This window comes from Conger conger, chromosome 12 (genome assembly GCF_963514075.1).
Source record: "Conger conger chromosome 12, fConCon1.1, whole genome shotgun sequence".
Classification (NCBI taxonomy): Eukaryota; Metazoa; Chordata; class Actinopteri; order Anguilliformes; family Congridae; genus Conger; species Conger conger.
The window spans coordinates 49,503,165-49,519,129 of record NC_083771.1 but is presented as its reverse complement, the minus strand read 5'-3'; the positions used below and the strand labels follow the sequence as shown (position 1 = coordinate 49,519,129).

Sequence of the window (15,965 nt, the reverse complement as noted above, 5' to 3'; positions counted from 1 at the left end):
CTGCTGTTTCTGTTCGGCACAGTCCGTGTGGGTGGCCCTGTGGTTACCGCCAGTCACTGTGGAAATAAAAAAAACTCAACAACTGCCTGCAATAAGAAAACACACTTTGAAAACTTTCAAAGCTTTTATAATTTTGAATTTTGACACACCAAAAAAACTGCCTAAAAGTACGCTTTTAAAATGCTAAAAGCTTGTCTTCTTTCGACACACCAAAAAAGAAAAGGAAAAGGAAAACCTGCCTGCAATAAACAGACTTTAAACTTCAAAGCTTTTCTACTTTTCACACCAAAAAAACCCCCCCAACTGCCTACAAGCACAGCACACATTTAAAACGCAAAAAAGGCTAATACATTTTGCGATGTATTATATTATTATAATATATTATAATATAATATATTATTATATATTATATTATATTGTGTTATATTATTTCAAAAGAAAGAAAGACGTGTTTAGATGGGAGGCATAGATAGTGAGAGACGTGCCTCAGGTTTACTATTTACAGTATTTTTCTTTTCTTGTGTTATTTACACAAACACAGTGGGGTCTACTGCCATTGGAGAGTATTTGGTATGAATAGACATACAGTGGTGTGAAAAAGTGTTTTCCCCGTTCCTGATTTCTTATTTTTTTGCATGTTTGTCACACTTAAATGTTTCAGATCATCAAACAAATTTAAATATTAGTCAAAGTAAACACAAAATGCAGTTTTTAAATGAAGGTTTTTATTATTAAGGGAGAAAACAAATCCAAACCTACATGGCCCTGTGTGAAAAAGTGATTGCCCCCTAAACCTAATAACTGGTTGGGCCACCCTTAGCAGCAACAACTGCAATCAAGCATTTGCGATAACTTGCAATGAGTCTCTTACAGCGCTGTGGAGGAATTTTGGCCCACTCATCTTTGCAGAATTGTTGTAATTCAGCCACATTGGAGGGTTTTCGAGCATGAACCGCCTTTTTAAGGTCATGCCACAGCATCTCAATAGGATTCAGGTCAGGACTTTGACTAGGCCACTCCAAAGTCTTCATTTTGTTTTTCTTCAGCCATTCAGAGGTGGACTTGCTGGTGTGTTTTGGATCATTGTCCTGCTGCAGAACCCAAGTTCGTTTTAGCTTGAGGTCACGAACAGATGGCCGGACATTCTCCTTCAGGATTTTTCGGGAGACAGCAGAATTCATGGTTCCATTTATCACAGCAAGTCTTCCAGGTCCTGAAGCAGCAAAACAGCCCCAGACCATCACACTACCACCACCATATTTTACTGTTGGTATGATGTTCTTTTTCTGAAATGCAGTGTTACTTTTACGCCAGATGTAATGGGACACACACCTTCCAAAAAGTTCAACTTTTGTCTCGTCAGACCACAGAGTATTTTCCCAAAAGTCTTGGGGATCATCAAGATGTTTTCTGGCAAAATTGAGACGAGCCTTAATGTTCTTTTTGCTCAGCAGTGGTTTTCGTCTGGGAACTCTGCCATGCAGGCCATTTTTGCCCAGTCTCTTTCTTATGGTGGAGTCATGAACACTGACCTTAACTGAGGCAAGTGAGGCCTGCAGTTCTTTGGATGTTGTTGTGGGGTCTTTTGTGACCTCTTGGATGAGTCGTCGCTGCGCTCTTGGGGTAATTTTTTCAATTACTTTCTTTCTCATTTGTTCCTGAATTTCTTTAGATCTCAGCATGATGTCTAGCTTTTGAGGATCATTTGGTCTACTTCACTTTGTCAGGCAGGTCCTATTTAAGTGATTTCTTGATTGAGAACAGGTATGGCAGTAATCAGGCCAGGGTGTGGCTAGAGAAATTGAACTCAGGTTTGATAAACCACAGTTATGTTTTAACGGGGGGGGGGGGGGGGGGGCAATCACTTTTTCACACAGGGCCATGTAGGTTAGGATTTTTTTTCTCCCTTAATAATAAAAACCTTAATTTAAAAACTGCATTTTGTGTTTACTTGTGTTGTCTTTGACTAATATTTAAATTTGTTTGATGATCTGAAACATTTAAGTGTGACAAACATGCAAAAAAATAAGAAATCAGGAAGGGGGCAAACACTTTTTCACACCACTGTATGTATATAGCATTCTGATCAAAATGTGTAAAATTATAAAACTTTCCTGGAGTGGGGAACATCAGAAAATTCACAGTCATCAACACTCAGAGAGGGGGGGGGGGGGGGGTAAAACCAGCTCTGAGAGAGAGAGGGGGTAAAACCAGCTCTGAGAGAGAGGGGGTAAAACCAGCTATGAGAGAGAGAGGGGGTAAAACCAGCTCAGAGAGAGAGAGGGTAAAACCAGCTCAGAGAGAGAGAGAGGGTAAAACCAGCTCAGAGAGAGAGAGGGGGTAAAACCAGCTCTGAGAGAGAGAGGGGGTAAAACCAGCTCTGAGAGAGAGAGGGGGTAAAACCAGCTCTGAGAGAGAGAGGGGGTAAAACCAGCTCTGAGAGAGAGAGGGGGTAAAACCAGCTCAGAGAGAGAGAGAGGGTAAAACCAGCTCAGAGAGAGAGAGAGGGTAAAACCAGCTCAGAGAGAGAGAGGGGGTAAAACCAGCTCTGAGAGAGAGAGGGGGTAAAACCAGCTCTGAGAGAGAGAGGGGGTAAAACCAGCTCTGAGAGAGAGAGGGGGTAAAACCAGCTCTGAGAGAGAGAGGGGGTAAAACCAGCTCTGAGAGAGAGAGGGTAAAACCAGCTCTGAGAGAGAGGGGGTAAAACCAGCTCTGAGAGAGAGAGGGGGTAAAACCAGCTCAGAGAGAGAGAGGGGGTAAAACCAGCTCTGAGAGAGAGGGGGTAAAACCAGCTCTGAGAGAGAGAGGGGGTAAAACCAGCTCAGAGAGAGAGAGGGGGTAAAACCAGCGCAGAGAGAGAGGGGGTAAAACCAGCTCAGAGAGAGAGAGGGGGTAAAACCAGCTCAGAGAGAGAGAGGGGGTAAAACCAGCTCTGAGAGAGAGAGGGTAAAACCAGCTCTGAGAGAGAGAGGGTAAAACCAGCTCTGAGAGAGAGAGGGTAAAACCAGCTCTGAGAGAGAGAGAGGGTAAAACCAGTTCTGAGAGAGAGAGAGAGGGTAAAACCAGCTCTGAGAGAGAGAGAGAGAGGGGGTAAAACCAGCTCTGAGAGAGAGAGAGAGAGGGGGTAAAACCAGCTCTGAGAGAGAGAGGGGGTAAAACCAGCTCTGAGAGAGGGAGGGGGTAAAACCAGCTCTGAGAGAGAGAGGGGGTAAAACCAGCTCTGAGAGAAAGAGGGGTTGAGGGCAGCGATCTCCAGTGCTGCTTCACAGAGCAAGGTGCGAAAAAAACATTCCGTCTCAACTGACAATCGAAAAAGCGAGACGTGTGAACCCGTTAATGTGTGAAGCGAGACTGCAGGCCGCCTGAGTGAGGCACAGAGACGTCTGAGGCTTTTCAGTTTCTTTTTTTTACACATTTTCTCATTATCTGTCATTTGTGAGTTAAAGAAATAACAATCCTGGGCCTTGTATACTGTGTACTTTACTTTACCTATACTGTGTACTTTACTTTACCTATACTGTGTACTTTACTTTACCTATACTGTGTTTATAGCCAGCAAGTGACCTGAGAAACACTGCATCGCAACAGCCGCAGAAACCTACTGCACGCCCATGGTGAAGACCTGAATGTGTGCACCAGGAGACTGGCAGACACACTTCCTTATCTAAAGCCACACACAGAGAGTTTGAGTCAATGCTGTGAATGTGAAAAGTATCATCAAGAGTTCATTATAATCAACCTTCCTTTTCTCCTGAAGTAAAATAACAAAACTTTTCTGGGTTTAACACCAGTGAAAACCCCCAAAAGTACTTTTCCTGGAGCGTACCTACAATTATCACAAGTGAAACACTGACTTTAGTAGTAGTACTACATCTTCAAAGATTGTCTAATGACTCTAACCCTCTAACCTAAAGCTGCATTTTTTAAATCATAATGAGAGTTAAGCACTAAACATCTATTGCAGCAAATAAATAAATTAATGATGTGTGTTTTGCAGTCAAACAAAGTAATGTAGACTTAAGAAACCCATCCTCTCTGCAGTTACTCACTGACTTATTTATGAGTAACAGGTTGTTTCTATGACACAAATACTGTCTTAGAGTTTAAAATTGAGTGAAGGCTTTATAACAGGAGTCGGGCGGGTCGTAACGGGGGTGCAGGTGTCATATGAAGATGACGTTCCGCAGGGTGAACAGCAATTTGGGTAGAAGGTCCACTTCGGGGTAGGAATAGGTGAGCATTGCTGGGCTGAATGGGCTGTTCTCGCCATTACCTTATGTTATGTTACATTACATTACATTACATTATTGGCATTTGGCAGACGCTCTTATCCAGAGCGACGTACAGTTGATTAGACTCAGCAGGAGACAATCCTCCCCTGGAGCAATGCAGGGTCAAGGGACTTGCTCAAGGGCCCAACGGCTGTGCAGATCTTATTGTGGCTACACTGGGATTCGAACCACCAACCTTGAGGGTCCCAGTCATTTACCTTAACCCCTACGCTACAGGCCGCCCCAGTGTTATGTAACACTGTCCACCCACGCAGTGTGTCATGGGAGAGTGAATTATCTTCTAGCACGGCTTGGCAAGAATACTAACAGGCAGAGTAAGTCAGTGGTTAAGAGGTTCTGTCACAAACTAGCTCTGGAAAAACTCCCCTCTGCAGTTCGGAAGAAAGCAGCTCTATTATTCATGGAATAGTGAGGAAGTGAACACTTTGCTGCAGCCTTGACCTGACATAATTCACCTTGTTTGCATAAACATAGTGTACTGGCATCTTAAGAAATGTAACTTTAAATGCTTGTGTCCCGTTTTACATACATTATACAGTGTGCACCTTTGCGTTGCGTATTTATAGCTTTGTTACTACGCTAAAGAAAAGCAATAAATATATTTATTTTTGCGACCCCCATTTACAGCTAATCAAAGTTACTGTAACAGATGACTGACAGGTCTTAAATGTAGCTCAGGTGTGTCCATTTGCATTACTTTTTCACACATGTAAGAACACCTGAGCAACCTCTGTCACCTGTCAGTCATCCTTCAACTGTGCATGGATCATTCACACACACTGTGAAAGAGCAGGGAGCATTACCAAAGCAACCCAGACCCCCTGATCTGACCACACACCCTCACACAGACCCCTGATCTGACACACACCCTCACACAGACCCCTGCTCTGACACACACCCTCACACAGACCCCTGCTCTGACACACACCCTCACCCTGCTCTGACACACACCCTCACCCACCCTCACCCTGCACTGACACACACCCTCACACAGACCCCTGTACTGACACACACCCTCACACAGACCCCTGTACTGACACACACCCTCACACAGACCCCTGCTCTGACCACACCCTCACACAGACCCCTGCTCTGACCACACCCTCACACACACCCCTGTACTGACACACACCCTCACACAGACCCCTGCTCTGACACACACCCTCACACAGACCCCTGTACTGACCACACCCTCACACAGACCCCTGATCTGACCACACCCTCACCCTGCACTGACCACACACCCTCACACAGACCCCTGATCTGACCACACACCCTCACACAGACCCCTGCACTGACCACACCCTCACACACCCTCACCCTGCACTGACACACACCCTCACACAGACCCCTGCACTGACCACACCCTCACACAGACTCCTGCACTGACACACACCCTCACCCTGCTCTGACCACAGCCTCACACAGACCCCTGTACTGACACACACCCTCACACAGACCCCTGCTCTGACACACACCCTCACACAGACCCCTGATCTGACACACACCCTCACACACCCTCACCCTGCTCTGACACACACCCTCACCCTGCTCTGACACACACCCTCACCCTGCTCTGACACACACCCTCACACAGACCCCTGCTCTGACACACACCCTCACACACACCCTCACCCTGCACTGACACACACCCTCACACAGACCCCTGCTCTGACCACACCCTCACACACACCCTCACACAGACCCCTGCTCTGACACACACCCTCACACAGACCCCTGCTCTGACACACACCCTCACCCTGCTCTGACACACACCCTCACACACACCCTCACACAGACCCCTGTACTGACACACACCCTCACACACCCTCACCCTGATCTGACACACACCCTCACACAGACCCCTGCTCTGACACACACCCTCACACAGACCCCTGCTCTGACCACACACCCTCACACACCCTCACCCTGCACTGACACACACCCTCACACAGACCCCTGATCTGACCACACACCCTCACACACCCTCACCCTGCACTGACACACACCCTCACACAGACCCCTGCTCTGACACACACACCCTCACACAGACCCCTGCTCTGACACACACCCTCACCCTGCTCTGACACACACCCTCACACAGACCCCTGCTCTGACACACACCCTCACACAGACCCCTGCTCTGACACACACACCCTCACCCTGCTCTGACCACAGCCTCACACAGACCCCTGCTCTGACACACACCCTCAAAACCCACAGTGCACCTGCAGGGGGAGATCAGAATCTGAATCAGACCCACAATGCACCTGCAGGGGGAGATCAGAATCTGAATCAGACCCACAATGCACCTGCAGGGGGAGATCAGAATCTGAATCAGACCCACAATGCACCTGCAGGGGGAGATCAGAATCTGAATCAGACCCACAATGCACCTGCAGGGGGAGATCAGAATCTGAATCAGACCCACAATGCACCTGCAGGGGGAGATCAGAATCTGAATCAGACCCACAATGCACCTGCAGGGGGAGATCAGAATCTGAATCAGACCCACAATGCACCTGCAGGGGGAGTTGAGAATCTGCATTTGGAGTGGGTCTAATGGCAGCAGTGGGGGCAGCATCCATGACCTGCCCATGACCAGTACAAGAGCAGCTTTGTCTTTCATGGGCAGGAATGGCTGGGTTAGTGTAATGATGTGCTAACGTGCTAAATAACATTTCCTCTGGGTTTGTACTGACGTGCTAACGTGCTAAATAACATTTCCTGTAAACTCATTGTTTGTCTTCAGGGTCATCATCGCTCAGTTCCTGTTTGGAGCTGTACCAAAATACCGTGACAAATGTGACTCTTACTTTGACACAGAAAGAGAGGTTTGAGATCAATTATGCACTACTGTCACCTCTTGGCTGGTGTTGGGGAAAAATGCCCTTTTATCATTTCACAGGTGAGCATCGTCTGATGAAACAGATCCCAATAAAAACAACGATAGCTATCCTTGAGTTTAACTTTCCTATGTATTTGCAAAGAAATAACAAAGTGAGAAGGCTTACCGGCTTTCTGATTTGTATCAGACACAGTAAGACTCTTATACACACTTTTCCAGAAGGGGGGGGCTTTACCAAAACAAAAAGACATGAAGCTGGCATTATCAGTATTTTGTCTTCTGATTACCCCTTGTTGACCTTGCTGTAAGACCTGAATGTGCTGGCTACCCCCTTCCAGGGGAAGCAGAGACATTAAGATCAAAGGCAGTTTGCCTGGTAATGGGCAGCCTTCTCTCTGTTGTGCCCAGAGTTTCCACCTGTTCCTCCCTTTGCTGTCAGAGTTGGGACTTCACTACTGCACTGGGTGAAATGCACTTCATTATCTCTGTGTTCTTGGCGTGAGCTCAGTCATGCTGGTGTGTGAGATTCTGTACTAATGGGAGCCTGAAAGAGATCAAACCCAGGCCGGACTCCACCACACTGCGGTCTATCACGGCTTTGTAGTTCACGTTGTTTTCCGCCTTCGAGGCTCAGATTAAAAGTCTGAAAAAACTGAAGAAATAACAACCGCGGTGTTGAAAGATTTTACAGATCGATGAAAACATGTATATACACAGCATTTTGTTTCCAGAGCTCGGTTTGTGATGGTCTAATACTCAGAGCAACATTCAACAACCAAATTTTCTTCTTATGCTGAAAAAACATGGTGTACTTCTAATTGAAACTGGAATTAGACTGAATAAAGCAAAACAGCAAATTATGTTACAAACTATGTTTAGTCATGCAATTCGTAATCAATACCAGATTAAATTTTTCCAGTAATTTGCCCAACATATTTAAATATGAATCTTTATTCCTCAGGAATATGAGTTAATATGGCTATTAGTCTCCATTCTTCAGTAGGATGAATATATATAGCTTTTCCTCTCCAATTGTCATGGTATATATGGCTGCAGTAGCACAAAATGGCCACAAGAGGAAGACACTGGTGCCATTATTGATCTCTCCAGAAAGTAAAGTGGTTCTAACGCAAATGAAGTGTGCAAGCAGCAAGGCAGTACTGATGATTTAAAATGCTCAACACTGCTGAGGAAAACGCGGAAGTGTCATCAACGTTTCCCACGAGGTTAACGGCAGATTAACGTCTCCCCACTCACCAACACACTCACTCAACTGAACGAATCTTCTCCGCAAAATAATTTATTGTGCTGTTCAGTGCTGTTCAGATTAAAAAATGTAAACAAATCAGGACTTCATAATCAAGCAAGCAAAATGGCCACAACGGACCTGACATGTTTACGGGAAACGCAGATCAGTTTCATTTAAACAAACAGACACACACACACACACAAACACATGCACATACACACACACAAACACACGCACATACGCACATACACACACACAAACACACGCACAAACACACACACATACACACAAACACACACACATACACACACACAAACACATGCACATACACACACACGCACATACGCACATACACACACACATATACACAAACACACGCACAAACACACACACAAACACATGCACACACACAAACACATGCACATACACACACACAAACACACGCACATACACACACACATACACACAAACACACACACATACACACACACAAACACATGCACACACACAAACACAAACACATGCACACACACAAACACACGCACATACACACACACAAACACATGCACACACACAAACACACGCACATACACACACACAAACATGCGCATGCACATAACATAACAAAATACACAACATAGCACAACACAACATAACATATAACATAACACAGCACAACATATCATAGCACAACACAACCCAACATCGCATAGCATTGCATAACATAACATAGCATCATAACATAACACAACATGACGAGAACAGGCCATTCAGCCCAGCATTGCTTTTGCCTTTTCCTGCCACTGAAGTGCACCTGCTGCTTCGTTTGCCCAGAAGCTAAACCACAGCCTGGTCTTGAGACCCCGAGTGCTTCTGCCACCTCTACACGTCTCGCAGGAAAATGCATAACGGCAGTTGCATTACCCAGGGTCAGGGAGGGGTCAGGGGTCAAAGTGCACTGCCTAAGACCTCAGTCTCCATACGACCTCTCTGCATAAATACACCTTAAAGTAATACAGTTCACTCCAGGATGCTCCAGGAGAGCAGGAGGAGCTCTGTGAAGAAGAATGGTGCTTCACCGCCCCTCATTCTCCCACTCCGGCCAGATTACGGACCCAATTCCTCCTGTCCAAGATCACCACCGCTAATCTCTGGAAGAGATGCATAATGTATACGGAACACAGATATGACTAAGCTCAATTATGATAAAAATGAGCTTAGTGGATCACTGAAAAAATTAAGTTTTTCAGTGATCCACCAATGACATTGAATCTGAATGTGGCAGAAAAATAATCTGGTGGGGGGGGGGGTTCTCTAAGAAAATGAATATTTCCAGTTCTCTGTGTAAATTCACATTGCCTTTTCATATTACCAGAACATTGTTGCAGGCATCTCCGACGGCTGGATAATGGAGGAAAAGTATTACTTCCTCTGAAATATCACCGAATAAACTCCTCGGCGTAATAGCCTTTGTACAATTCCGGTTACGAGAGCTCGAGAGAGACCTCGATATGATGAAATTGCATTCGGCGACACAAAGACCTTTCAGCACAGATGACAGACACCGCTGCAGCCGACCGGAAGCCGCTTTCCAGCGGCCTTTGATTGAATAAAGGACGGATTTCAACTGTCTGACGCGCGCGCCATTTCCCATTGTCTGAACATGAATTCCGAGAGAAATTATGGAATACCCTGCGGTGATATTTTTCTTCTGACACGAAAGTTAACAGCCTCAGTCTGTCCACTCTCAATAATTGCATATATAAGTAAATGACAGCTTGTTTTAGTCTCCTGTAAACATATCGGACAATTGGCACTTCTACTCCAGCGCTGCACTCTGAAGGGGCGGAGCCGCATCACTCACGGCCAGCGTGCGAACTGAAAAACAGGCGACTGTTTAAAAGATTGGACGCTGAAGTAAGAACGGAATCTTTCAGCATGCATGAACATCGTTTGCACGTTTTCCTGACTTTGCGGGAACCATTTATTTGTTCAATTCAACCGTGCTGGGTTCTAAATATTAATATTTAGAACAGCGTGAATTGCCCTTGTGCAGAACAGCGTGAATTGCCCTTCCTCCATAGCATCTACTGCCAGAAGACCAGGGTAAGAAAAAATGGATCGGGAAACATGTAAAATTAGAAGAAAAAAATGCATTCTTTTTGAAGATGGATTTTAATATGTTCACAACACTGCAATTCACACATGTAAACATGTTTAAATATACACTCACAAAGTACTTTATTAGTTACATTTTTACTTCATTACACCTACTTATTCATGCGATTATCTAATCGGCCAATTGTGTGGCAGCAGCGCGATTCATACAATCATGTAGATATGGGTCAGGGGCTTCCGTTAATGTTCACATCAGAATGGGGAAAGATTTTGACGGTGGAATGGTTGTTGGTGGCAGACAGTGTGGAGTCTCAGAGTGAATCTCCTGGGATTTTCATGCACACTAGACTCTAGAGTGAGCAACAGTTCTGCAGACAGAAACCTTACACGGGCTCCAGAATTATTGGAAAAAATGAAGAAAAAATGCTGTATTTAGTAAACAATGCAGAGAATAATCTATGTGTTCAAACATATGGGGAAACAATATACTTTTATTTAAATACATTTATTATCATATTTCAATGTTTTATATAAAGTCCGCCTAATCTATTTTTTCTGAAAACCTAGGAATCCAAATTATAGTCGAAAGAACCCAAAGATCATGGTTTAAGAATTGTAGATATTGTTTGCATCTTGGGGTCATCAAGTCGTAGGCAGATTGTCCAGCAGGACAATGACTCCAAACATACATCAAAATCCACACAGAAGTGGTTCATTGAAAACAAAATCCATGCCCAAGGATATCAATGATTCTGAAAAGTTCAGCAGGGAGGAACGGTAAAATACTGGGGAAAATACTATTTTAATGTAAGACTGAAATGTTCCACTGAATCATTAATGAAGCACATGCTGGAAAATAAAGTTTATGTTAATAACTGTATTACAGTATTTTGTGCATTGTATTTTATGCATCAAGGGTGCCAATCATTTCAGAGCCCACTGTACATCTGCATTGGCTAGATGGTATTTACGCATATATTTACCCATTTTGTAAATGGGTAGGGTACAGTAAAGACAGGCGTCTCGTCGTTCCCACACAAGCAAGTGTGTCTCCGTGTGAGTTAGGTAACAACACACGCTGCCCTCTTCCTCAAGTACATTTAACAAACTAAGTAAAAGTTGTTCCCGAGCACGTGGGCAGTGTCCCGGCGCTTCAGCTTCGCGTATAAGTGCGCGCGCTGTCCAATCCGCGAAAGCCGCCCCGTTAAAAGGCTGCATTTTCTCCGCTTTACAGACAGATCGTACGCGTCTTAACCTCACACAACAGGCAGAGAACAACACGTTAGCACCTTTCGATTCGTCTCAAAGTTAAATTTGAATTTCAAATTATGGCAATTTATTTTTCACCCCAACGGAATTTCATACCAAGGACATTACGTTAAATCAACACTCACAGGGATATATTGAAGCTGGTTTCAGTCGAAACCTGCGCGGTGTTGTGTTGAGCGATGCCGCCAGCATCCCAGCGTTCTTTTCACTCGAAATAATTCTTCTCATCGCGGCCGGTTCGGATGAAATGGGATGGATGCCCTGAATGGCAGCGACGCGGCAGGGAATTATTCTGACGAGGAACAACAGCAAGAAAATGAAGTATTTGGAATTTTCCCGGTTGTCATGCACAACGCAACTCTCATGTTCAACAAAACGAATCGTTCTTGGACTGATCTGTTCAATATCCTGGATCTGGATAAAGCCGAGTTTGTGACTGATGGATCTGCAATCCTGAGAATAGTCATATCTATAACTTACTCGGTTGTCTGTGCTCTGGGTCTCATTGGAAACATCCTTGTCCTGCATCTAATGAAATCGAAACAAGTGTGGAAGAAATCGCCCATCAACTTGTTTGTCACCAGCCTAGCGGTGACGGACTTCCAGTTTGTCCTGACCTTGCCGTTTTGGGCTGTGGAGAACGCTTTGGATTTCACCTGGCTGTTTGGCAAAGCCATGTGCAAAATAGTCTCTTACGTGACCGCCATGAACATGTACGCCAGTGTGTTCTTCCTCACGGCGATGAGTGTGGCGCGGTACTGGTCCGTCGCGTCTGCGCTGAAGAGCAAGAGACGCCGGCACTGCTGCTCCGCTAAGCGGATAAGTGCGCTCATCTGGGTGGCCGCTATCGCAGCCGCGCTGCCCCACGCCGTGTTCTCCACCACGGCCACGGTGTCAAACGAAGAGCTGTGCCTGGTGAAGTTCCCAGACAAGACCGTCGATGCGCAGTTTTGGCTGGGGCTTTACCACGCGCAGAAAGTGCTGCTGGGGTTCGTCATCCCGCTGGCGATCATCTCGGTGTGCTACCTGCTCCTCCTGCGATTCATCACAAACAAAAACATCAACACGTCCAGCGCAAAAAGACGCTCCAAAGTTACGAAATCAGTAACTATCGTGGTTCTGTCCTTTTTCCTGTGCTGGCTGCCGAACCAGGCGCTGACAGCGTGGGGGATACTGATTAAACTCAACGTGGTACATTTCAGCTCCGAATATTACACAACTCAGGCGTACATCTTCCCGGTGTCCGTGTGTTTGGCGCACTCCAACAGCTGCCTGAACCCCATACTGTACTGCTTAATGAGGAAAGAGTTTAGAAAGGCACTGAAAAAACTCTTCTGGAAAATCACCTCGCCCTCTGTCACAAACATGCGACCCTTTACGGCTTCGACTAAGCCGGAACAGGACGAGCAGGGGAACCCGCTGGTTCAGCTCAGCCCCGCGGAGCCGGGACTGGTGTTCTACCCCCCGGGGGTCGTTATGTATCACGGCAGAAACGATCTTCTCCCGAACAGCACGTAAAATAGAGAACAAAATATGGTTAGGCTATGTTTCTCTCCCATTAAGGAATAGTCATTCCATCACGTATCGTACTTGTATTCCGATTCTGAATACAGGTGAGAAAGACAGCTGAAACGTATGGGCAAACGTCCCTCTCGCTCTCGAGAATTATGAACATACAGTAAATTACGAGGTGACAAAGGGTATGCTTCCAATCAATGTCATGACTTTAAGAATGCCAGAACTGTATAGGCTTTTCTTTGGCTTGTTTTTAGTGTAAACTGTTTAATTTTGATTGATTTTTAAAAAAATAGATATAAACCGTTTCGACGGGTAAAAAGTTTGCTAAATATGTTGATGATATTATTCAAAGTCCATGCGTATGGCTCGTGCACTGTTGCGTTTAAACGTGTGAAAGTCTGTGAAAAATAAAGATGTATTCTCTGTCCTTCCAGTTTTGCAGATGTGTCAGAGGAAAATGTGTGTGGATTATGAACATAATCTTCCACATTCCAGGTAGCCAAATCTGCATTTGATAGATTCCGCATTTACCCAGCTATAGCAGCCGTACGATATAATCCCACAGGCCACCGGTTTCGGTTGGGAATAAAACGGCTTTCATCTCAGGATTTCCACTTTCTGTCTCATTGAACTTTAAAACCTTCGTTTCCTTAAACTCTTAAACCGTGAGCTCATTTTAGTAGAATATGAGGTCTGACAGGCACTCTCGAGGAAACATAAAAGTCTAATTTTCACATTGTGCTAAGATGTAAACTAGCACATGAAGAGAAGATTAACATAAAAGACATAAAAGATTAAGTGATCAAATTAAAGACTGAGATTAATGGTCTTCTTATTTCTGATAATGCGGCAGAGGCTATCTAACCTTTTGGCAGGTAATGAAGAATTCAATGAAGACAAAGAAAATTATAATGAGCCAGACTTGCATTGACTTGCATTTAAAAGAACTTAAATGTTCAACAACCTTCATTAAAAAAAAAACCCATCATTCGTGGGGTTTAGTAGTGACATAACGCAGACCGACAAACTGTATGAGACAAACTGCCAATGCGCTAAGGGTTAAAACCAAAAGTGCTTTGCCTTTTCGTTGCGCAGTGCCGCACTACAAATGAAGTCCACTCAAAGAGCAAAGGGGAGAATATACCTCTTAGAGATTGCTCCGAAAGCATTTAATACGTCTGTATTTCTGGAAAAAAGAAGAAGGTGTTTTACGTGCTGGTAATTTCATCACTCTCACTCGCGAGCTGGAGGAATCGAATGGAAAGTAACGGAGCGGACGAGTCTATCGTGATGCGCGCTTAAATGTTGTTCTATTACGCGTCCATGGCTGTGTTTCTCAAACCCGTGGATTTCGCAACGTCGCCAAGCAACGATTGTCCAGACTGGGGGGATGACGCGATTGAGGAGATGTAAAACTCTGGCACACGCCCCAACATCAGCAATCCGCCTCGCATCTTTCACCAGCAGGGGGCGGTGTAACTACAGCAGCGTTGCTAGATGTACAATAATGATCTTATTTGTACAATAATTTAGCCCTTTGTACGATCAATCATTCTAAATGTCACCTTATGAAAGCAAACTGGCTAGCTAGCGAAATTAATATAACCAGAAACAGTCTAATAGTCCTTAAAAGGCCCTCTGAACATTCTGAACCAGGTGGAAATTAAAGAACGGACATGTTCAATACCTTCATCGTGTTTCGTCAATGCCCTCTTGTGCAAATTGCATAAAAAACCTGTGACCAAAAGTGTGACTAACCCACCGTGTGTGTCGGTGCTCGGTGCTGCATTCGTAGCTGATCTCTGTCGGCTTCTTTCCGAATGGTTTCACGTGCGGAGACGATAACTATCAGAGATCATTGGCCCTAACCAGCTGACTAATAACATTGGCAACATTGTTTCACATGAATTCCCATGCAGAACAGGCTTTACTATATGACAGCATGTTTTATCTTAATGTCATGCAGGAACAAATACTTTGCGTTGCCTTTTAGTCAATTTACTTTTTTCAGTTTACTATTTAGGACTGGGCTGCCCAATCCAGCTCCTGGAGATCTACCATCCTCTATGTTTTCACTTCAACCCTAATGTGACTCACCTGAATATGATGTGCTTTATTAGGGTTGAAATGAAAACCTACAGGACGGTAGATCTCCAGAAATGGGGTTGGGCAGCCCTGGTATAAATTATATCTGATTGACTGTCAAAATAAGTAAGATTAGGATTACTGATTCATATTTATATTATAGCAGGGACTGTGATTGAACATTTTAATCCTAATGTTTGGACAATTCACTCAGATAATTATAACAATGAGGATTATGACAACAACAACAACAACGACAACAACAATAATAATAACACATCATTTTATACTGCTGAATATTTACTGGGTAAGGAAATTCCCGTAAAAGGTTGGACAGCGGGCCTTATTGTTTACAGCAGGGCTGCCCAACCCCATTTCTGGAGATCTACCGTCCTGTAGGCTTTCATTCCACCCCTAATAAAGCACATCATAATCACCAGCTTGTTGAGCTCCTAATTAGTAGAACCAGGTGCGTCACATTAGGGTGGAGTGAAAGATGTCCAGGAACTGGATTGGGCAGCCCTGATTTAGGATGTGTGCCTCCATGGGTATAGGGCAGGGGTGGGCAGCCCTGATTTAGGATGTG

The 15,965-nt window shown here is 44.7% G+C and overlaps 1 protein-coding gene across 1 annotated transcript; it reads left to right on the top strand.

The window, feature by feature from the left end:
* The first annotated feature begins 12,011 nt into the window (after positions 1-12,011).
* On the top strand, positions 12,012-13,727 carry rxfp3 (relaxin family peptide receptor 3). Its single transcript, XM_061215597.1, has one exon. The coding sequence runs from the start codon at positions 12,029-12,031 to the stop codon at positions 13,292-13,294; it is 1,266 nt and encodes a 421-aa protein (XP_061071581.1). The 5' UTR covers positions 12,012-12,028; the 3' UTR covers positions 13,295-13,727.
* Positions 13,728-15,965: the final 2,238 nt, after the last annotated feature.

Excerpts from the sequence above, each read along its gene's own strand:
- rxfp3 (XM_061215597.1), top strand. The coding sequence starts at position 12,029 with ATGGATGCCCTGAATGGCAGCGACGCGGCAGGGAATTATTCTGACGAG.